The sequence below is a fragment of the Podarcis tiliguerta genome, assembly GCF_965153285.1.
Source record: "Podarcis tiliguerta genome assembly, chromosome: 1".
Lineage (NCBI taxonomy): Eukaryota > Metazoa > Chordata > Lepidosauria > Squamata > Lacertidae > Podarcis > Podarcis tiliguerta.
The window spans coordinates 49,742,079-49,766,414 of record NC_139534.1 but is presented as its reverse complement, the minus strand read 5'-3'; the positions used below and the strand labels follow the sequence as shown (position 1 = coordinate 49,766,414).

Here is a 24,336-nt window from a genome sequence, read left to right as displayed (position 1 = left end):
GCTGCCTACTTAATCCCTAAATTCTAGGTCCCTTGAGGACCAGCCTTTTAAGATAATTACTACATTGCTTGGGTAGTTACAAGCATTTGGCCTTTGGCCTGGTGCCTTTGGAGCCAACCTGAAGCCTTTTATAAAGACATACTTGGTTATGTTGGATGACTTAATTTTTAAAAATCACATTTTTGCCAGGAGTCCCTGATCTTCTGCAGCACAGTGGGCAAACTTCAAGTACAGATATTTGCTTAGGTCTTGAAAACTGGAAGCCTAAGGATAGGAGCACAATTATGTGGGATGAATGCACTTAACAGCAGACACTCTCATCCATCTGCCGCTTTACATGTTACATAAAAAAGGGGGGAAAGTCAGAGCTTTCTTCTTAGGGACACCCTGACCGGCACCTGGTTGGTGGAAAATCAATGGCCTGGTCCAGCAGAATCTTCTTATGTTTTTGTGTTCTTCCCATTTCACAGAGATGTGGAAACTCTGACTCTTCCAATGCTGCTGGATTTTGACATAGCCAGTATTCAGAGGTGTTGAGAGGTGTAGCCCAAACCAGACCTGGAGAGTTCCAGGTTCTCATTCCCTGCCACCGATCACCTTCATAGTCCACCACATCTGTGCCACAAGAAAGTGCTTGCCGAGCTAGAACTTCAGATGAATCAAACTAGTGAGCCTTAGCTCACTATAAGTTAAAGGCCCATGTCCTCACTAGCATGTATCATTGGCTATGTAGAGTGCCATTTTTAATGGGGAGGTGGCATATATTAAATTTAATCTAAATCTCACTGCATCTTATCTAACCAAGCTGTTGGGATAGTGGAGGCAGAATCCTTGCTCACATCATGATTATACATGATGATCATATTTGCATGGCTTTACTTTTAAAAAAGGAATAGAGACCATGGCTAATGTGGACATTGACCAGCACATCTCCCAAAGCTACTCTTTGTCCCTGGGGACAGGAGTGTGATCAGCACAAATTACAAACAGCAACTTGATACAGAAGAAGGAATGGAGCTCATTGGAAAAACAGTGCTGGGAAGAGTAAACGCTTTCTTCCCTTGCAGCACAGTCCTGCTCCAGATCAGGCTCCGTCACACAGTTGCTTTTATTAAAATTTTGCAAATGCATTCATGCGTTTTCTGTATCGCCCAAGTTGGCCCTCAAACCCTGCTTATGAACAAAATCCATTCAGTGAGCCTTTTTCCTGGGGAAATTGGACTGGGCTACATCCGTACACCAGCCAGCATCCTGTCTCTCAGCCTTTGATTCCCTTGGAGGAAATGGAGGGAAATAAAGATTGTTTCTGGGGAGCGAAATCCTTCCTGACAGCCTTGGAACACACCAAAAGAGAGGCTCACAACCGAATCTGACTGAATCTGGTGAGGGTTCCCCCCACTTTTCACCTCCCATTACTGTTCCCAGGGATCAAAAAACGAAACAGAGTCTTATAAATGCAGTGGCTATGATTACAGCTAGCTATTAAGGACATGTGCCCAAGTTCTTAAACACATTCTGCTTCTGTTTGCAGAATGTTATGAAAAGCAGTTACACTTTTACCTGGCCGAGGAGGAACTGGGGGAAGAGCCTTAGAGAGTGGTGGGAAGGCAGGAAACTTCAGTCTTCACAACTGCTTCATTGGGGCAAGCCCTAATGGGAAGGGTTGCTGTGACCACTAGGCCTGCAGTGTTTTGCTTCTTTGAAAAAAATGTAACTTCACTGACACCTGCGTTTTTTATTGCAGACTTACTCCTGACTCTGGCTCCTGGCATATGTACCTGTCTGTTGACAGCCCCCACCCCACCCCACCCTTGCACATAACACTTTTCCCAGCTTTGAGACTGCAGCAAGCTGGCTCTGATTTCATGGTGTTTCATTCTTCCACCCCACCACACTGATACATTCCTGTAGGTCATTTTATGCTCTGTCAAGTATTCAGGCTCTCTGATCATTTCGACCCCACTAAGCCCACTAATTCTGCTCTGCCTTCCTTATCAGCTCTCCTCCCCAGCCATCCAACAGGCACCGATCTTCCTGCTACAGACAGAGTACCTCCGGGTGAGCAACATGCTCCCGCTCCAAACCGTTTTGCCCACTGGTTTTGTCAGAGATGCTCCGCTTAATTACCACACTCAAGTTTTCCCCCTTAATTGCATCCTCATCCCGGAAAGACACGGGAAGTCTTACTGCAAGGCAACACTCGCAGAGGCAGGAGGCTCCTGATCATTGAGAGTTCAGTCAGGAGCCTTCAGTGAAGTATCTTTAAGTGATGGCTTGCCAGGGGGATGTGGCTGAGAACAAAGCAATCAAGGGAGCCTCTGTCCCATTAAGGGAAGCTTAAGTGGAACAGGAAGCTCTCTGCCGCTATTGACAGAGGAGGAGGCAACAAAACGGGTGGAGGAAAGTGTTTGCTTTGTGTAGGAAGGGAGGATCAAGAAGAGGCTTTATGCTTTTTTTTAAAAAAGGATGGCTGCCTCCCGGCTCTCTGCTCCTGAAGGGTCAAATCAGAATGTTATGTGTCTTGTGTTCTCCCTTTCCCAGGGCTGATTTAGCACACAGTGGTGACTTAATGTAGAGATTTGCTTGCTTCATGTAGTTGGTGTAGCATTTAAAATGTACTTAGTCCATGCATCAAGCATCAATTGCTAGTACAGGTACCAGCTAAGCATTATATCCAGGTAGTGGTTGGGGCAGATTCAGCTGTTCTTGGGTCTGGACTGCCTTAAGCAAGGGGACAGAAAGGGGATTTGCTTAGTAGGCAGGCTGGGCTTGCTAAGGTCAGGATGCCATAGTAGCCATGGCAGTGAAAGTCATAGTTTGAACCACTCTGGGACGGCAGGCATCTACTTTTTTCCTTTTTTCACATCAGTCACTCCACAAACTACCTAATTCAAAGCATTTGCACAGCATGGGCACCAGGTAAGCCTCTCTGGAGAGGGCATTCCATACATGGGGCAGCACCACTGAGAAGACCCTTTCCTTGATTGCCAGCCACCTCATCTGAATAGCTGGGGGAACCTGGAGAAGGGCATGTGATCTACTATTGAGCTACAACAGGCCAAACTGCAGGAGAATAAGAAAGTCTTCTCCTCTCCAGTCCTGCTTTATCTGACTTGGTTCTGTCCACTTCACTGTCTCCTAGAAGAAGAAGAAACGTCATTTTGATGTTTCCTTAATATTTTGTTTTTCATAGAATCATAGAGCTGTAGAGTTGGAAGAAATCCCGAGGGTCATCTAATCCAACCTCCTGCAATGCAGGATTCTCAGCTGAAGCCTCCATGACAGATGGTCACCCAACCTCTACTTTGAAACCTCCAAGAAAGTCCAACACCAGAGGCAGATTTAGGGGAGTGCGACTGGTTCAGTTTCACTGTATGCAGTGGTGTTCACTGGGCGCCTTGGAGGTGCTGCAGGGGGTACCACAACTATTATGTAGAATGGAAGGCAAGAAGTTGGGAGCATTGAATTTTGGTGTTGCTCAGGGCCTCAAGGTCTGCCACGGCCACCACTTTCTGAGGGAGTCCATTCCACAGTCAAACAGCTCTTCCTGTCAGAAAGCTCTTTCTGATGTCAAGCCAGAATCTCATTTCTTGTAACTTGAAGCCATTGGTCTGGGCCCTACCCTCCAGAGCAGGAGAAAACAAACTTGTTCCATCCTCCATGTGACAGCCCTTTATATATTCTTTTGTTTTTAATCAAATGACTGTTTTACAGTCAAGAACTGCAACTTATAGAATCCTTAATATATTTCCATAGGGTTGGTTTTTTGGTCTATTGTGAAAGACAAAACCTTGATTTTCCATGGCACATCAACTCTCAGTGATAAAGTGTTTAACACTTTACAGTGGTTTGAAGTGTAACTTATTTGTGGCAAATTAATTGCACGTGCTGTTTTCATTTGGCTGTGCTGAGTAATTGGATCCACCCCCCTCTATCCTTCATTAGGGAAGAATGAAGAAACTTCCACTGCACTTCATGCTGCTTCTCACCAAAGCCTATTGATTATTTGTATCACAAAGGGAGACCCGGCCCAGTATCACATCTGAGTGACATTTGACTTTTCCCTGCATTGTTCATTGGTGATGGGATTTTTGCTTCTTGGAGTGGTGAGAGGCAAGTGACCAAGCCCTAAACTGCTGAGGGTTTCTCAACACTTATACAAAGACCATTTTTATTTTGTGATATGTGGGCCAGGGGTCCATAAGACCACATAAGGAAGCTGGCAAGTAAGTATGTGTATACAGCCAAGGAGTTATCTGGACACCCCTAAGTACAAGAGAACTGTAGGGGGACATTCAAATGACTCCACAACACTATATAAGACAGGCCCTGCTGGATCAGGCCAAGGGTCCATATAACCCACCATTCTTATCCAACAGTAGCCAACCAGATGCCCATGAGAAGCTCACAAGCAGGAGCTGACTGCAACAGTGGTCTCTCCACTTGTGTATCTGTGAGTGTGCCTTACATGTATATCAACAATCTCTGTGGGATTTTCCATGTGCATATCAGTGTATATCTGCAGCATCGCTTATCTCTTTTCTGGAATAATTGATATAAAACCCTGATACAGAATAGCATGTTAACTCACACACACCTCAAGTTTAAAAGCATCAGTGACTTATCACCAGCAGCAGTGGTCAAATTGTCAATATGAAGTCCTAGAAAAATAAGCTTCTACAGTGTTAAAAATAAATAAGAGATGTGTTTGGCCACTGGACCTTCTTGGAGGCTTAAGCACCAGTGCTGAAGAGGACCTGTTCTGGCTTCCTATGATCTAGCCTCCTAAAAGGGTTTGAGGCAAAGCAAGGCCACATCTTGCAATGGAAACCTACAACCAGCTGTGGTATGCATGTGACTAGCAGAACTGCCTGGGCAGGGCTAAATAATGTCCAAGGACAATCCAAATGCCAAATTAATATACAGAAAGCCAGAGGAGTTCTCTATCAGGCTTGTCCTCAGTCTTCAGGTACACTTTACACAAGGCTTGCCTTGAAAACAGCCCAGAAACTTCAGCAAGTCCAAAATGCATCTGCCAGGATTCAATCAGTAGCTACCCCTTCATACCACATTACATCATTCCTCTGTTGGCTTCACTGGTTGGCAGTGCATGTCCATGCTCACTTGAAGGTTATGGCTTAAACCTCTAAATGGTTTGCAACCAGAATATCTCTGAACCATATCCCTCCATATGAACATGTCTGAGGCTTACACTTCACTGCAGAAGTTACTCTTCAAGGTACACTGCTGACTGAGAAACAGCGTATAGATACCTGAGAGATGAATATGGTTATGGAGCCCTCGTGGCCTGCTTTTAGGTGTGTAATAAATATGAATTTATTTAAGTGGATTTTGTTACAATCTCGATTTTATTGTGTATTCCCCTACTTGGTTTTTAGTTTTGCATCTTGGCTTGTTTCTGTTACTGTTTTTTTAGGTCACATTTTTATATTGATTGATTGTTTTATGTTGATTTTATGTGAGCTACCTTGTGTACCTTTTGTAACAAGGTAGAGTGTAAATATAGCACATGCATCCTTTGCAGCCATGATACTTTAATCAGTACCATACTAAGATGATAGATCTATCTCATATATATTCACACTGCCACCATGGTATGTGATAATGGAATGTATTCAAGAGAACAACACAACAGGACACAATTAATATATTTCTTAATGAGCAAAGCATCTCCCGGCATTAATGAAAATATAGATAATCATACCTGTAAGCCATCAAATCCTCTGCTGCTAATTAATCTCGGGGGGGGGGGTGTCTCAGAAGAACCAGATTGCCCACTACCCTCTTTGAAATCTTCTGAACTGCATGCAGGATTACACATCGTCTAGAACAGGTGGTGAACTAGCAGCCTGCAGGTCTGATTTGGCCCACCAAGCCTTGACCCATCAACCCACAACTCAGTTTACTGACTGACTTTGCCCTAAAATTACCTACAACCCATCATTTCTGATATCTCAGTGAAGCCTGTTGGAAGTAGCAACTAAACTCAAGCAGTAGAATAGATCACTTGATGTGCCAAAACATGTAATATATTTGTTTAAATCATCTCATTCTAAGTGACCTGAAACCCTTCATGTGTGAAGTGAGCTAATATTTCCCGTGTGTGGGGAAAGTATTCCTGAAGATGATCAGTGGCTGTTGTTCTTGGAGGCTCTGCTATTGTGTGTGTTAAGTTTCACGAGGAAACACGATCAAAATTATGCCATGCCACTTGAGAACAGGGGTCATCAAGTCACATGTGCAGTGTCACAAGTGTGCTGTTAATAATACAAGCATTCTGATGGGACAGGGTGAAAGTCCTCATATTATGCGGAGAAACGAAACACACATTCTCCACTTAAAAAAAAGGTAAAGGTACCTGTGCCCGTACGGGCCAGTCTTGACAGACTCTAGGGTTGTGCGCCCATCTCACTCAAGAGGCCGGGGGCCAGCGCTGTCTGCAGACACTTCCGGGTCACGTGGCCAGCGTGACATCGCTGCTCTGGCGAGCCAGAGCCGCACACGGAAACGCCGTTTACCTTCCCGCTAGTAAGCAGTCCCTATTTATCTACTTGCACCCGGGAGTGCTTTCGAACTGCTAGGTTGGCAGGCGCTGGGACTGAACAACGGGAGCGCACCCCGCCGCAGGGATTCGAACCGCCGACCTTTCGATCGGCAAGCCCTAGGCGCTGAGGCTTTTACCCACAGCGCCACCCGCGTCCCTTATTCTCCACTTAAATACACACAAATAAAAATAGATATATTGAAGCATAGCTTCCTCATTCAAGGCACCCACACTAGTTTCCCAAAGACGTGGGCTCAAATTGAGTTGCTGTCCTTCAGATATCTGCACTTTATGACTGCACTTTGCTAAGCAGATAAACTAATAAAACAACCCCCTCTCCCGCAAAGCAGATAAAAAGGATACTAGACCTTATATACATAAAATAGCTGTGCAGGTGAGAGATCAGTTCCTACTCTCACAACATCCCAACGATACACACAAAGAAAATGTGTTCCTAATACTCATAGGTGCACGTAGGTAAAGCACAGCTTCCAGAAAACAGAGAAGCAGCGCCACAGACACACACTCCTCTGTACACAGACAACCACGTAGAGATCGCTCTTAGAGATGTATGGCACACTCGCAGATGCATAGATACGGCGTGCGGAATAGGAGCTACCTTTGCCTTCCCACGAGACGCGCACAGTGATCACCCTTCCACGTTCACGCGGAAAAGTGGAAGGCAGGCAATTCCCACGCACAAACATACAGGGACACACGCTTTTACAGCTTACCCACAGACACCGTCTTTTTCACACACACACACACACACACACACACACGGAGCAGACGAACAGGCAGGCAGCAAAGGAAACAGTAGCCTCACCATATCAACATAATACTCGCAGGACCTAATTTATTGCTGGGGAGGGTGGAAGCTAACACAAGGCGGCTCACAGTTCCGTAGCACTTAGTCTCTCCCCCCGCCCCCTCTCTCACACGAGCACTCTCTCTGTATGTGTGTGTGTCTCTCTCTCCCCCCCTTCCCCCCCCCTTGCTCTTCGGATCCCTCTGCTAGTTGCGTCAGTTCCCCAGTAGCGCGCCAAGCTGGGCAAGGGAGCTGTCCATAGCCTTTTGGTGCTGAAACTGCAGCAGCTCTGACCAGCCTCCCTCCGCCGCTGCTTCCTCCAGCTTCCCGGGCATATTTTCTATGCTAAGCAAGACCTTTCCTTCCCCCACCCCAAACGGTTTATTGACAGCGACTGCCGGCCCTGGAGGCGGAGAGAAGCAAGGCTGGGCAACAACCTGAATTTATCCTCCCTCTCCCGCTCGCTCGCTCGCTCTTTCCCCCCGCCGTCGCTTTTCTGTCTTGGCTTTATTTATTTAAGGGCTGAACAGCAGCAGTAGGAGGAGGAGGAGGAGAGAGAATCACGTTCCACCCATCCTTCCTCGCTCCCGCCCTTCCTCAACATCCCCATTTGCACTGCAAAACTATCCTCCTTTCCCATTGCATCCCAAGGAGGTAGCAACAGCCACATCATCACTGAAAGCCGGATGGGAGAGAGCTGAGGGGAGGCTGGTGAAAGGGAGAAGCTGATCGCTGCCCAGACGCGAGGAGCTTCAAGCAAAATACCCCCCACTCTTCGCTTTTTCCCCTTCTCGATCTGGCACATCGTATTCCTAACAAGCCTGCTTTCATTTTTTTCCCCTACCCAAAGCCGAGGATACTATCTACGTGTGGGGTCCCCCACCCCCACCTCTTTTTATTTTAAAGACTTGCAATGGTTGAGCGTCAATGCCATTGAGCGAAAACAACAGTCAGAGAAAGAGGAGGAGAAGGAGGAGGAGGAGGAGGACAGGGGAAGAGGAAGATGAAACTGGAGACGGTTGTAGCGGCGGAAAAGAAGGAGCCTTATGCATCAAAAGGAGATCCCTGCATCTGCTGAACGCACCTTTTCCTCCGCGTCAGCCACAATGGTCTGTACAGGCTGTCAATGCGTTTGATGACGTCCCTATTTTGTGAAAGGGGAAAGGAAACGTGACAATGTAAGATCCACGTTCTCTTGGTCAATTTCGTGCGAAAAGGATAGAACCGTTTTCTACGGATTTGTTTTCTTCCCCAAAGTCTAGGAGGGAAAACCATTGGAGGAATTACTAAGATCCACGTCCCCTCCTCAATCCTAATAATAATAATAATAATAATAATAATAATAATGTGTGTATGCGTGCGTGTGGTCCAGACAGTTCCTGGAACGGGGAGTGAAAACAAAATCCAGTGAATTTGGGTATATAAAAAATTAACCTCATTTAATACTCACTTCCTTTCAGGACTTTCAAATTTTCTATTGAGAATATTTTAATAAAGTAACAGTTCAAGTAATCGGTGAGGATTTCACATCGAGGGTGTGTTTTCCCCTCTCCCCCAAGAAATGTGTGCATCTTTTTTCAATGAAATCAGTTTTGATATTACTATTAATAATGATTATGATGATAGAAACAAGAACTAATTTTGCATTTTATTAATGATCTGCTCTGCTGATATTCTGTCAGAGACACATTTTTAAAACGTTCCAACTAAATAAAAATAGTAATAAGGAGAAATACTTGACATGCCAAATACTGTTGGAAAAAACTATATACACACATATATTTATTTTCTCCACACCTTCTGGTGACTTGAATTCCTCTTCCACTTCCTCCTTTTTTTGGAGTTACCAATTGTTATCAGTTTCCACCACATTTTCCGAACTATCCTACCCAGCACTTGGAGTGGATAAGGCTTCTTTCCATAACTATATCATTTTAACTTTTTAAAAAGGAATTGTGGAATTGCTCATTTAAAAAAAGGAGATGTGGGAAGGAGGAGCTTGAAATCAATATTTTGTGGTTGTTTGTTGTTTTAAAAGGAAACCTCATGATTGTTGTGTGTGTGTGTTTTTAAAACGGGGTTGCTGTGAAATATCCGAAAGATCTTCCTACAAATTCCACTTTTGTTATTTAGCTAGCTCTTATATATGTATCAGTGAATTCGGGTGGGAGCAGGGAAAAGGAAACGGAAATTAACCAATCCAGCCCTCTTGCTCTTGGGTGCCCCCTACCGGCCCCATTTTTTCCCACCCGTGCCTGTCTGGAAGAGAAGGCACATGTTAATACCAACCGGTGCGATCGTTTTATGGTACTGTTGCTGCGGATTGCTGATCCCCAGACAGATGTTGCGCCACCAGGGTCTCCTCAAGTGCCGCTGCCGCATGTTGTTCAATGACCTGAAGGTCTTCCTCCTGAGGAGACCCCCCGCGCCCCCTCCGCCCTCGCCGCCGCCTCTCCCTCCCATGAACAGTGGAGACCAAGCCTTGAGCTTGCAGGCTTCTAACAACAACACGCTGACCACGCTCTATGGAGGGCGAAGGGGACCTTGGAGAGCGCCGACTGCCGGGGGTGGTGGTGGAGGAGGAGGAGGAGGGGGAGGGGGGGCAACGAGCCCTCCAGAAGAGGAGTGGGGAAGTCCTGGAGGAGAGGGAGAGCAGCCCATGTCTATGATGAGCAGCGCCTCCTCCGAGGACTTCTGCAAAGGGAAGGCGGAAGATCGGTATTCCCTGGGGAGCAGTTTGGACAGTGGCATGAGGACACCGCTCTGCAGGATCTGCTTTCAGGGCCCAGAGCAGGTGAGTGTGTGTGTTTATGCACATATATGTTTACATTCACCTGAGAGAGACTTTCCTACACCTCCAAAATAGCACTTGCCCCCCCTCCCCACCCTCACCCATCTCCACACTGATTCTCCACCCAGGCTGGAAAGGCTCCCCCCCCCCTCCACACATTCACACAGCTACCTGGGGTGTTCCATTTATCCGTATCTGTAGTGAAGTTTGGAGAGAGAGAAAAAGAGAGTGGAGGAGTCAGTGGGCACAATGCCCCAACTTGGTAACTTTTGATGAAAGAGGACTGGAAAAGTACTGCAACACAGTAGGCCCAGGACCAAAAGCACACAGGTCCATACACCAATCACAAACATGAGTAGACAACCCCCCTCCAAAAAAAAGTATCGCAACAAGGGTCCAGGACCATCCCCCTCCTTTTCTGCATAAGCAGTAGTAAACATAAAGTACAGTTTAAAAAAGAAGAAGAAGAAATCCAGAAATATTAAGCTCCACATACGTAGTTGTTCTGCTGGTGGAGTTTAATTACATTCCTGGTAGTTTGTGCCAGGTCAGGCATTACTCTTCCATGCAACAGAGAAGTGAAAGAAATGATGAGTGAAAGAAATACAGCTTAATGCACTTGTGGAGGGTCTGTGAGCCGCCTTTTGTGGTCAGCCGTGAAGGTGCTAGCCATTCTTTGTTTTAAGTTCCCGTAGATGGATTGTCTTTCTCTGTCAATAGCATTCCACATGGAAAGTTACATGGACATAGGCAAGTATTGCTCAGGGTTACACTGTTATTGCCTTCCTACTACTGATTTGGTATTATGTTTAGTTGCTTGACTTTCCAAACAGCAGAGGCATCGCTTTTGTTTGACTGATGGTTTGCAACTTGATGGAGAAAAGTGGACTATACAGCTTCCCCCAGACAGCATTTCATTTCAAGTGTTTTGGAAATCTTTCCGACTTTCTAAGTTCGGTGTGATCCAGATTTGGTCAGAGTACACCCATTGAAATCAGTTGAATTGGAAGTTAGTCTTGACTAATTGAAGTCTATGCATTTGAATGGGTCTACTCTCCAAGTATGTCTAAGTTTGTATCCAAGCTTGTGTGATTTCATGTGTTAGAAAATATTGTGCATAATGAAAGTAATGTCATCTTTGATACCTGACTGAAAGATCTCAGTGTATCAAATTAATGAATTAAACAAGCTTGCCTCAGATTGGCTAACTTCTGAAATGCTAAAAATGTGTGGACACCCTGAAAGCTTGAATTTCAGCACTGCTCAGCTAGCAGATGTTTAAACATTACAAAATAAGGCAAAAGTAAACAAACATCCAAGCAATTTAAAGCAATTAGTTTTTTTAAAAAAACAAACAGCAGCACACGTTTCTAGGAAGTGTATTTAGAAAGCACAATGACATAATGATTCATTAGGAATGATGAGCAATTGAAATTGTGCAACAAAACTTCTAAACTTTCATTTTTGGTGTGAGGGCTCACCCATCACAATCAGATACACTGGACACATTTGGGGTGCAGTTTCTTTTTCATAGCCTTTGGACATACATACATACTATGCTATTGTGCAACTCCTGTTTGATTGTAATATGCTCAGAGCAGATGTTTCCACTAAATTGTGTTCATTGACCACAATCTGATCCACAGTTGCACACGTTTCAGCATTATTAAAATAGCTGGAGCTACTCCGTGCTGTATCACAAACATTGTTTTAACATGGATATCCTGTAGCCCTGATCATGAATGGTTGTGTAGTATTTGTGAGGCCACATTAGGTGCTTTCATAAAATAAAGTGATGTTGTAGTATCTGTAATGCAGAGTCAGAATATAGGATTTATCTCTGTAGAGTCAGGCTGGCACCTTGGACTCAGACAATGAAGACCCTGAATTTGCCTCTGTTCTCATACAATATTTCATAGGTTGGACTTGGGCATCTTTATCTCTGAGTCTCAGTTTTGAGCCAGCAAAAGGACTCACCATGGCCAATCAAAAAATGCTGAACAAGTTGAGAATGGTAAAGCCTGTTCAGTGATAAAGTATTATTGAAAGAATAGTGGTGCTAATGTTGTTGTTGTTAAAAAACACACACACAAGGAAAGGAAGACCGAGAATAATGCTTCCACATGTAGCATTCTGAAAAGCTGCCTGTGAAACATCAGATGGCTTCCAATTCTGGTGGGCCACTGTGGTTTCAATTGTATGATTTGACCAGTGGATTGTTTGAGTGGATGGTTCAGCCTTCCAACAGACAGTGCGTGGTGAGAAGGTGTGGATGAGATGGTCTTTCATGTCTTCCAGTAATGGTAAATGAACCAGCTGCAAAACATTCTTCCATCATACGTTTAGTAGCAATTTGAACTTGAGCTGCGCTATTTGCAGATATAGATCCAAAATAGCAAGCAGGGTGATGAATGCTTTGTGTAGTATAAAACTGGTCCCTGGCCTGACAACATGCAGGCACCAACATAGCAATCACTCTGATGATTACACTGCTGTCACCCAGAATGCTTGTGCTCAGTTGCACACTGATACACATCCAGGGTTCAACCAGTTATTCATACACCAAGCATCCAACCTGTGGCTCACTGCAGCTCTCAAAGATCAGCTGCACATTGGCTAATACCAAATTGCAGAAATCCACTAGTACAGGCTCCGCTTTATGTGAAGGACAAAAATACTTTCCCTCCAACAAATAAAAATGTAAGAAGGTCACAGTACAATACATATATTTTAAAAACAGAAACTGAGAAGGGTTAACTACAGTCCTGCACATAAAATGCACAGGCACTGCAGCAACTGGGCAGAACAGGAGGGGGAATGCAATGCACTTATACCAGGTAGGTTCAGAATCTGCTGGAAGATCTCTTTAGTTCTGCTGCAGTCCCAATCCTGCCCTTTTACTAGAACGGAGGTTGGCTTGAGTGGAAATGTTTTATATTAACTGGATTCTTAGTGCTATGCGCCAACTCCATCCTTAGTACAGCAAATGTTGCATTTGGTAGTAAAAATTCCGTTGTTGTTGTTTAGTCGTTTAGTAGTGTCCGACTCTTCATGACCCCATGGACCAGAGCACACCAGGCACTTCTGTCATCCCAAACTCATGAAATTAGCATTTACTTTTTTGGGGTAATCCTGCTGCTAATGTTTAGTGTAAGAGTAATGTAATGGAATAAGGGGTGACATATATTTCCTAGCTTAGTTTGTGAGGCTGTACCAAAAAATGGGCTGGAATCAGGATTTGCTGTAGTTTCTCTTCCATCACTGTGTGGAATCCAGAGCTGACTTTGCTATACTGTGAGTGTAAATGTTAAGGTCTCCTAAGGAAGAAAGGAAAAGGCATTTTAGTCGTCAGCATTTTAGTAGAGCCTTGAGTCTATTGTAAGGGCATTGGATGGAGCATGTCTTGCGGCCTGATAAGAAAAATTCAGCATCTCACAAGGGTAGTGGAGATGGCTCATACTCATGCAGCATCTAAAACATAAAGAGTTTGGCAGAGAGATTCATAGTGAGGAATGGAAACAGAAGGGATCTTGCGTGACTTCACTTTGCCCAGCAGTGAGAATGGTATCTAGAAAAACTGAAGTGCCCAGCTGGGGGGGAAAAAGCCCTGGTGGTTACCTAGATCTTGTTGCTGGTTGTGATGTCCTGGTACTGTGTTGTCCAATGTTTGTTTTGACCAGCTGTAAGTCTCTACCAGGGCTATAACTAGAAATGGCTCTTTGGCAGCTGTCCCCATGTGGTGAGTCACAGAACAGTGATTGGAACATTATTCTGAGCGATTCAACATTATCATTCTCTGGATTGAGTGGCAGTTGGTTGGTCATTGAGTCCTTTTAGACAAGAAGAGTTCCTGTTTGAAATGATAATTTGAGTAAACAAAAACCAAAAAACAGGCTCTTATAGCTTTGAGTCACATCTGACTTTAGCTTTAGCTTTAGCTTTGAGTCACATCTGACTGCTGCCTATGGCTGTGCCCTGACACGGGCATACATTTGTACAAGCTTCTGTGGTTTGGGCAAGTCAGAATCTCTTTGGAGATAGGTACAAACAAAGGTACAAACATGACATGCAAAGGATTTGGTGGGAGCTCCTAAGGCCGCTGTTGCAGTTCTTGGGCTAGGTCCTGGTGCTGAGGTGTCCATAGAGAGCATTGGTTATTGTTATTATGTGTGCTTAAGGTCCCAGGTTCAATCCCCGGGCATCTCCACGTAAGAATGGGAATAGTGAAACCCTGGAGAGCTGCTGCCAGTTTGTGTTTGCAATACTGAGTTTGCTGGGCCAATGGGTCTGACCCTGTGTAAAGCAACCCCCATTGTTCCTCTTTCCTGCCAGTGTCACTCTTGTACCTGATCGCTGCACAGAACCAGAGTGCTGATTTGCAGTATACTCTGTTAGCCAGAGGATAAATGACCACTGAGACACAGTCCTTGGTGGTGACTTCTGTAATTGATGGTTTCAGCAAAATGCCTTAAGATGATTTAAAAACAAACAAACAAACAAAAAACCCTCTCTGTTTAAATACACATTCTTTCCCCTCTGCCAGACAAATTACACCTTGTGGAATTTTATTTCTTTTTTATATGTTTAGAAAGCCACTCTTCTGAAGATGCATGCAACTATTCCCCTTGCGTATCCTGCATAATTCATCTTTATAGAGGTACACAAACTGTTTATCTTTCTGCGCTAGTCCAGGAAAGATGGAATCTATGAAGCGTGCCTTTGTGTGTGTGTATGTAGAGATTATAATCAGCGTTAAAGCAAACAGTCTGCTTTAGAGAGCACTGAAGCCTTAAGACAATGGCAGCACAATTGTATGCCTGCCTACTCAAAAGTAAGTCCCATTGAGTACAGTGGAGCTTACTCCTTTGTAAGTGGGTATATGATTATATGATTACAGCCTTAGGGTCAAAACACACATTGCTGGATTTTAAAATAATTAGGCATGGAAGGCTCCCCCTCCATTTGCATTAAGTGCACAGGGAAGGGATGTTTTTTCCCTCCTTTCCTGGCCATGATCATGGATGGAAACCAACCCAGCTTTGATCCCACAAGGAGCACCATTGACACCAATGAAAGTTTTCCCTCTAAGTTCAAGTCCAATGCAGTGGGGGCGAACCCTGTGCAAGGCCAAAATTTGATACCCTCTCTAGCCCCTGCCAGGTAAGAGGCACCAGGTTTTCGGAAGGAGGAAGGAGGGCTCTTGTAGGTCTTAGAGCCACCGCCCCCTCATTCCCAAAGTTGGTAAGTCCTTGCTGGGTTTGGGGAAGAAGGCAGGAAGGCTCTAGTACCCTGCCAGAGCCCCCATGCCCTTGAGAAGGGTTAAACCTCCCTCACCATGCTCTGCAGTCTAAATGAAAGCTGCTCCCCACCTCCATACTTAACTTAAAATATCTCACATAATAAAAACATAACATAGTTTGGCCCTCAAACACTTGCTTTTTTATTTATTATTATATATTTATTAATATTATTTTTAGGTGTGTTCCAGATGTTTTAGATTACAAGTGTGCTGGCTGAGGTTGATAGGAGTTGTAGTCCAAAGTAGCTGGAGGGCAATATGTTGGCAAAGGATGCAAGAGAAACAAACAACAACCACAACCTCACACCTGGAAGGTATGTTTTCAGAGTCTCCTGAAATCAATGTGGCATAGTAACCAGATGCAGCTCTTAAAGTAGAGGATTCCACATCTGCAGGGCCACCACAAAGGATGCCTGTTTTTTCACACTTACCCCTCACGCATCTAAGGTGGCCTTTTGAGGAAGGTATTTGATGTCAATCTCAGTGCACACGAAACATTGTTATTAGTACTATTATTTATCAGACATATATTTTTTCTTCAACAGGCAATCATATATGTGATAGGAACAGCAATAACAGCAACAGGAAAGAAGAAAATGTTATACAGATGAGTTCCAATTATCATTCTCCTCAGAACATTGAAAATCCATAATTAACACTCAGATTCCATATACTCTACAATACTCCCAAAAAAAATGTTCCTTCTTAACATGAACATGTTAAGCCCTCAAATCTTGGGTAATGCATTAATTCTGCCATCACCACATAGTCACCAGATGGGAGGAGTATAAATTGTTGTTATTGTTGTTGTTGTTGTTGTTGTCATCATTATCATTATCATTATAGTCCCATATTTTATCATGCCATTCTTTAACTGTTTGGGAGTATTGCCCACCTCCATTTGCCAGCATATAAAATTCTGGTAGCTGCTAGCAAATATGAAATCATTTCCTTATGTTCTTTCTTTATTGGCCTTTCCAAATAATTTAATAGAATTGTAAGTGGATGCAACGGAAATTCATAACTCAACATTTTCACTAGCCGAACTTTAATTTTCTCCCAGAACTTTCTTGCCAAGTCAGATTATATTGGTGTTAGTGATTATGCTTTGATTTAATATATGATGCCTATATGTTAATATGAACATATACTCAGAATTTCTTAGGTTTATAGAATATTCTGCAGGTAAGGTCTACACAATACAAAAGGCAGACAGGTTGTTGTTTTTTATAAAAAGAAGAAGAAGAAGAAACAGCAACAAGCCTGAATGGCCATAATAACAAACACACCGAAAAAGGCTGTCACCCATGAGATTTATAAGAAATTAAGGTAACACCAAAATATCCTTGCCAGAGGTTATTTATACCATAAATATAATGTATTGGCTGCCCAATTGCTTCTTTCCAGTTTTCATGACAAGAGAGATGAATAGATTCATTGAACCAGCCTCTCTTGGCAAAGACATATGCAGCCTTTTGAGTTCCACATGTGCCTTTATCAGGCAATAATCTTCATCAGAATCTGAATACTGAGAATGAACATATCTGCTTCCTCATCCTCTGCCCAATTATGAAATAATAAGGAAGGACAGGAAGCATATTGAAGAATGCTTAAAAAAAAAAAGCATTATTGATTGGAAATGCAAACTTTCAGGCAGGAACTGTTTCCGCATACAATACACTGTCAAGTCCCATAAAGAGATGCAAATCCTATTTTGATTTTCTTTACAAACAAGCCTAAATAAGATTTCTCCCTGTGCGTCTTTCTCATCTGTCTTTGCAAGTTTTTTTCCCCCCAAAAAATATAATCTCACCACTAAAGCAAGCCAAAAAGTCTGCAAGGATCTTCAGATTTCAGTTTTATGGCAGTCCGAAACACGGCAGCCTCCAAGCAGCTGGCTTGCTTGTATCTTAAGATTTGTGTGTGTGTTGGTGGCTTCTATGTATAAGCCCATGGTTTCTGTTAAAACTCATGTTGGGCAAAGGGAGCAGAGATAAAGAAACATTTGGGCTTCCCTTTAAGTGAAAGCAACTCCATAACGCTGCTTTGTGTAAGGTTACCAGGCATCCCCATTTCCCAGGGACAGTTCCTGGATTTACAAATCAGTCCCCATACAAAATCCATTGAAGTTGAAAAGTGTCCCTGGATTCAACTGAAAAAAATCTGGGAACCTTGTGGTTCCCTCCTTTCCCTGAGTGGGTACATTGTGATCCTGAAGGTTTGCATCTTGCCTGAGCCACAAACTCATGAGATGTCCTTAAGTATGCCATTATTCTCTCAACTTCAGATCCCCCTCTGCATGCGGGACCTACAATAAAATGTTGCAGTGCAGAGTGCTCTTGCTCAGCGTGCCAGCCAGCCATGCACCATGTTGCATTTCCCTCTCTCTTTGCTCTATCACTTTCCCCTCTGTCAGTCAGTATTCTGTGCCCACTTAGCATACAACACCTCCTCCTGCCAGATCCAGGTATCAGAGACTTGATTCATTTCCGCTGCGATATTGTGGATTTTCTCTGTTTGGGAACTAAGATTCAGGAGCAAGGGTGATTCATAAACACATGCCCAAGTGCATAGGAGTGATAGGCCTCTTGACTATTTTCTTGTTTCGGTTCACAACATCTGTTCACAAAGCATGGCTTAGCTTGGACAGAAAAGAAATTGAGATGCTTTGACAGGTAAACCTCCGTGTTCAATAGGTCTGAATCCTACCTGGAGGGGAACCAAGCAGGTCATCAGAGAAAGAGAAAAAATTAAGAAGAAAAAGCTTCTTTCACTTCAGTGAGTGGCAAGATTGCAAAGGCAGCAGTGCATAAACTCTCGGTCTGTAGTTATGTCCCCTTGTTGCTACTTATTGTGTTGAGAGGGCAAGACTATCAAAACCTCCTTCAGATCTGGAAGGCTCTGGAGCATGAAATAGGGGCTCCTTCCTGTAAAATGTAAATATGCTGAGCCCATATATTTTGAAGGTGGCATCTCTCTATTTGAATTTGCCTCTGCTTTCCCCTCTCAGGCTTCACTTGAGCTTAGTGCAAAGGGTAGCTGGGAATGTGCATTCTGGAAATGTGATCTGTTTTAGGGAAGGATATGGAACTCCCTATACTCATTCCAATATAGGCATATAGAGTTCCTCCTGGTAGGGAGGATCCTGAGTCTGAAACACACATTCCCTTGAGTTGTTGGCTCACCCAGTGAGCTTTGTGGCTCACCCACCCACTCACCTCATTCATTCATTCATTCATTCATTTATTCATTCCCCGCCCTTCATCATAAGGTCACAACATTAAAAACAATATTAAAAACAATGAAATCAACTCTATTTTCAAAGTATGATGGCAAGAGCAGTTGCTAAGGGTAGCTTGCTCTTTTTCCTTGTCCATAACAACAGCGGTGAGGAATTCTTTGGGCATGGTGAGCCAGATTGTTGCCTTTCGTCATCCCTGTAGGCCAGTCACTTGATGTCATTATGCGGTCACATGATTAGCAAGTGGCTTGTCCCATTCCCTTGCACAGTGCTTCCCAAGCACGTGACAACCAGCTCGTGGGAACCACAACACAAGGGGCTTTGCTGGGGATAAGCGTTGTACATTGGGCTGTGATGATTAGAGCCCCGAGTTGCTGGAAGTCGAATGCCAGCCTGCTAGGTCCCTCCCAATCAATGCCAACCAATTCTGTATTCTACCAGATGTTGAGGCCAGTGCTGGTTTGCAGACTTTTCTTTCTTTGGTGGGCCTTCTACCCATAGAAAAAACTCTTTGTTCTCCACTTCCTCTTGCCCAGACCTTGGATGGTTGGGTAGCACAAGCTTATCCTTGGGCCTTCTCAGATCTTTCTTCTCTCAATGGCTGATGGAAACTGTATTTGAGCCAATGTTCAGCTCCCTTGAACCCAGCTCTCTAAAGTGGCAAGAAGTTATGCTACTTAAGAACCTTATAATGCTGGTTTACTTGTTATGGTTTGTTGGATTCATGAACTGCCCAGAGAAGGTTTGTTCATGGGTAGCATCCTAAAAGCACAGGTGAGTGAATAAATAAGGAAGATCCTGTTGCTGGATCAAACCTCAGGTCACGCAGAGCTTTAATCCTGCCCCCGTGCCAAAGCCCATCCCTGCTTCTCTTTTTCCATTCCTGCTCTTCTCTTCCATGGCTTTGTCAAGATTTCCCCACTGCACACCAAGCCTCACTGCTGCCCATTTTCTTCGAAACGCCAATTTGGCAAGCAAAGTCTCTCCCGCTAAAAACTTCCAATGGGCTGGAAGCCGAAAAAGCTGATATCATTAGACATTTGCCAATGATGGTTAAGATTCCTGCAGCCTACAAAGTGGCAGGCGCAATGTGACTATTACAGCAAGCCTGGAGAAGAAGGGCCATGCATCATAGGAGGCAATTATAAACCTGTTAGCTTAGCACAAATTGTGGAGAGAATATCAGAAACAAAGCTGTGAGATTTAATGAGAGGAAGAACTTTGATTAGGGAAAGGCAGCTGACGTGGATCTGCGGGGGGGGGGGGAGCAACGGAAGCCGCCAGAGCTTTTCAAAAGGCATTAATGTCAATGTTGGAAAGGAAACAAGTATAGTTGATGCTGCACGCTTATAAATCTCAACGAAAAAAAGGTGCCAAGACGTTCCACTCTGGACTTTATTTGCTAACGAGTGACATGCCTGCCATGAGGACAGGGAAGGATGTGTGCGGAGGGAGGGCTTGTAGTATATTGCAGGGAGTGCTGGAGTTGAACAGTGCAATGTATCTCCGCAAATTGAGTGTGCCAGGAAGGTTTTGCTTTCACAGCATTGTTATTCACCAGCACAATGCCACTAGGGCTGCGGATGCACCGTGCATTTAAAGCACACTTAAAAGCACATTTTCCCACCCAGAGTCCTGGGAACTATAGTTTACCCTCCAGAGCTACAGTTCCCAGGAATATTGGGAGAAAGTGATGTGCTTTAAATATATGGTGTGTATATGCAGCCTAAGTTTCTTTCCCCTTCCCATTCAGCAGCCTGGGAGTCAATTCAGTATGATCCTCAGGAGAGCATTGTATGTGTGAGCCTGTAAATATGTGACCATGTAAGCAGAACGGATTGCATCCTGCCCTTGTGGGCAGTTGTTATTTATTGCATCTATATCCCATCTGTAGAGAGCTGCACAGAGAGCTGGATCCAGTTTTAGTCATACTTGGAACAGACCCATCTGAATCAATGGGGCATAAGTCTGGATCCAAACCAAGGTTCAAAGGCAATCATCCCTTCGGGGACTGACCTGATCCAGAACTGCTTAGCTTTGGAAAGGCTGCTGCGTCATGTGTCTTCAAACCATGCTCTAGGACAGTGATGGCCAAACTTGGCCCTCCAGCTGTTTTGGGATTACAACTCCCATCATCCCTAGCTAACAGGACCAGCGGTCAGGGATGATGGGAATTGTAGTCCAAAACAGCTGGAGGGCCAAGTTTGGCCATCACTGTACCAGGACCTTTAATCACACATGTACTACTGCAGCATGGGATCTCACCATAATTGAAGTCTTCTTCTTCTTCTTCTTCCCTGCCTCCAGTCCATAGGGACTTCATCTGTTCTCCAAGAATTCTCAGAGATCATAGACAAAGGCTCTGAGGAGGAAGCATGTTTGTTTTCTCCTGCTCTAGAGCAGGCTTCCTCAGGCTCAGCCCTCCAGATGTTTTGAGACTACAGTTCCCATCATCCCTGACCACTGGTCCTGCAAGCTAGGAATCATGGGAGTTGTAGGCCAAAAACATCTGGAGGGCCAAGGTTGAGGAAGCCTGCTCTAGAGGGTAGCACTCGAGGCAATGGATATTCCAACTAAACATTTGGAAAAACTTTCTTACAGTAAGAGCTGTTCAGCAGTGGAACAGAATTCCACAAGAGGTGGTGGACGCTCCTTCCTTGGAGGATATTAAGCGGAGGTTGGATGGCCATCTCTCATGGATGCTTTAGTTGAGATTCCTGCATTGCAGGGGCTTAGACTAGATGACCCTTGGTCCCTTTCCAACTCTAAGATTCTATGATTCCATTATTATTATTATTAGACACGGGTGGTGCTGTGGTCTAAACCACAGAGCCTAGGACTTGCCGATCAGAAGGTCGGCGGTTCGAATCCCCACGACGGGGTGAGCTCCCTTTGCTTTGTCCCTGCTCCTGCCAACCTAGCAGTTCGAAAGCATGTCAAAGTGCAAGTAGATAAATAGGTACTGCTCCGGCGGGAAGGCAAACGACGTTTCCGTGTTCTGCTCTGGTTTCCCCAGAAGCAGCTTAGTCATGCTGGCCACATTACCCGGAAAAACTGTCTGCAGACAAAAGCCGGCTCCCTCGGCCAATAAAGTGAGATGAGCGCCGCAACCCCAGAGTTGTCTGTGACTGGACTTAACTGTCAGGGGTCCTTTACCTTTACATTCTTCTTCTTCTTCTTCTTCTTCTTCTTCTTCTTCTTCTTCTTCTTCTTCTTCTTCTTTTCCTACCCTGCACACTAAGATCCCAGGGCAGGTTACAACACTAATGCACAGTATTAAAAACAGTTTAAAGCCCTGTGCAATCTGCTACTACTATTATTACAACATCTCAACTGATCATGATGCACTCTTGCTTTCTGCTATATATCCAGCTAGCTCCTTGCTTAGAAAACATCCGGCAGCCACATTCAACAGTGTGGGATGGAAGGATGGCAGATGATTTGCTGATGCAAAGTTGAGAGCACAAGTGAGTGGACATGAATACAAAGATGTAACTTTGGGAATTAGGGGTATCCGGTTTCAAAAGCAAAACCGAACTACAACAACAACAACAACAACAACAACAACAACAACAACAACAACTAACTAACTAACTAACTAACTAAATCCTTGATGTTTTCCTCTTCCAGATGTGCCAAGCCTGTCAGCCTAGTGCATCATGGGAAACGTAGTTCCTTCCCCACTCTTTGTGTTATGTTAGCGCCTTTTCCCTAAAGGCTGCCTTCATTTCTGTTTGCTAAGCACTTTGGGATCCTCAGAAGGCATAAGTGTGAGAGAAGTGGAAGCTGTTATTTTCTGAGTGGGTGGCTGCTGCGCCTCTTCCGTTCCCCCCACCCTTCTGCCTCCTCTTCACACCATTCCTTGTGTTTCAAGACAACACTTAAAAATTCCCCTGAGCTCTTGCTTAGCTTGTTCACTCTCTCGACTCAAAATAGTAACAAGCTTAATCTAGGGGACATCTGTAATCTTTGGGGTTTGTGTGGGTGGCATGAGTAATAGCTCTGAGAAGCAAACCCGTTTATGCAAAGCAGTTCACTCTCCCCCAGCCACTGTCTTTTAAGAAGGATGAGATTAGAAAGATCTTGCCAGCCAAGTGACTAAGGGATCTATCTTCTTCTGAGGCTTGCTTGATACTTAAGGAATTTACATTATTTGGCTTTCACTAAAATCTGTGCTGACTGAGCCTAGGCCCACAAAGCAAGAGAAAATGCAGTTTAGAAATAGCAGAGGCTGCAGTCTTAAACATGGGAGACAGCCAATCTTGAAATCAGCAGGATTTACCCTCTAGGGCAGTGTGTAAAGCTGGGTATCACCTAGGATGCGTAACCGAAGGGGGAGAGGCCAGGAGAAACTGCTTATGGCCTTCCTTGAACAACTGCTGCACAACAACAGCCTTGTAAGGTTGGCCAGTTGCATCGTAACTATCCAGTTACCACCACAGCTTCCTTTCCATTCTTACAGTCCCCAAACAGGGAATTCTTGGGCACTCAAGTAAATACCAAAACACGGGATCCTGAGACAATGTGCCCTGCATTTCCCAGGCAGATCCCACTCAGTTTATGCAGGGAGTACACAGCTCTTCCTGTAATAAGGGCATCCTGCTTCTCTTTAACATCCCCAAACTTTCGCTCAGTAAAATGCACCCAGTGGACATGCACAAAGGAGATTATCAGAAGTCTACCATCTTATACACTCTTCAAGTTGCAAACTGTATGAAATTTTATTAAGAATTTTAAACAGGGAAAGAAAAGGACAAAAGGAGAAGCAGACTGGAAAGTAAAAGGAGCTCATTAGTTCAGATCTACTTAGACTTCTTGGTCTACTCACAAGTAGCACAGTCAGCTGCAAGGTTTCCTGGTGGTTTTTGATGGCAGTAGTGAGGTATGGAAGTGAGAGCTGGACCATAAAGAAGGCTGACTGCCGAAGAATTGATGCTTTTGAATTATGGTGCTGGAAGAGACTCTTGAGCATGGGTGTGTCCCTCAGACCTTGTGGGGGGCCGGACTATGTTTTGAAAAAAAATATGAACGAATTCCTATGCCCCACAAATAACCCAGAGATGCATTTTAAATAAAAGGACACATTCTACTCATAAAAACACACTGATTCCCAGACCGTCCGCGGGCCGGATTGAGAAGGCAATTGGGCCGCATCCGGCCCCTGGGCCTTAGGTTGCCTACCCCTGTCTTAGACCAATGGAAACCCTATTCAGCCCCCATGCTGACTTTCCCAGGTATCTCCTACACACATGCCTCTCTAGAATCTATCATTGCCATCTCCAGAACTAAGCAAGTTGCTTTAAAAATATTTTTTTAAATCCTGTGGCCACTGCCAGATTCCATGCCTTCATAGTGCAGCTGCAGAATATGCACAGCCTTGACTTTGCCTGTAAACATATGCCAGCAAAGCAATCTCATCCCTTAGTTACACCCGCTTGGCAGCATAGGATCAGTCATGAACTCCCTTGTGCTGTTATAGTATAATGCCAGGCTGGCAGGAGAAATGTTAACACTGGCATGGTATTGGCCCAGGCACCAAGAGAACAATGCCACAGGAGCATAGGAAGCTGCCCATGTCAGACCCACCAGTCGACTGAGCGCAATAAGGTCTGTGCTGACTGGCAGCTCCCTC

General features: G+C 44.4%; 1 protein-coding gene across 2 annotated transcripts in view; it reads left to right on the top strand.

Moving 5' to 3' along the window:
• Positions 1-7,647: 7,647 nt before the first annotated feature.
• MARCHF4 (membrane associated ring-CH-type finger 4) overlaps positions 7,648-24,336 on the top strand; it is a 118,734-nt gene continuing 102,045 nt past the window's right edge. For both annotated transcript variants that reach the window (XM_083431026.1, XM_083431025.1), the window contains exon 1: positions 7,648-10,167. In XM_083431026.1, coding sequence (XP_083287152.1) covers positions 9,649-10,167 — 519 coding nt within the window. In that variant the 5' untranslated portion in view covers positions 7,648-9,648. The remainder of the gene's footprint in view (positions 10,168-24,336) is intronic.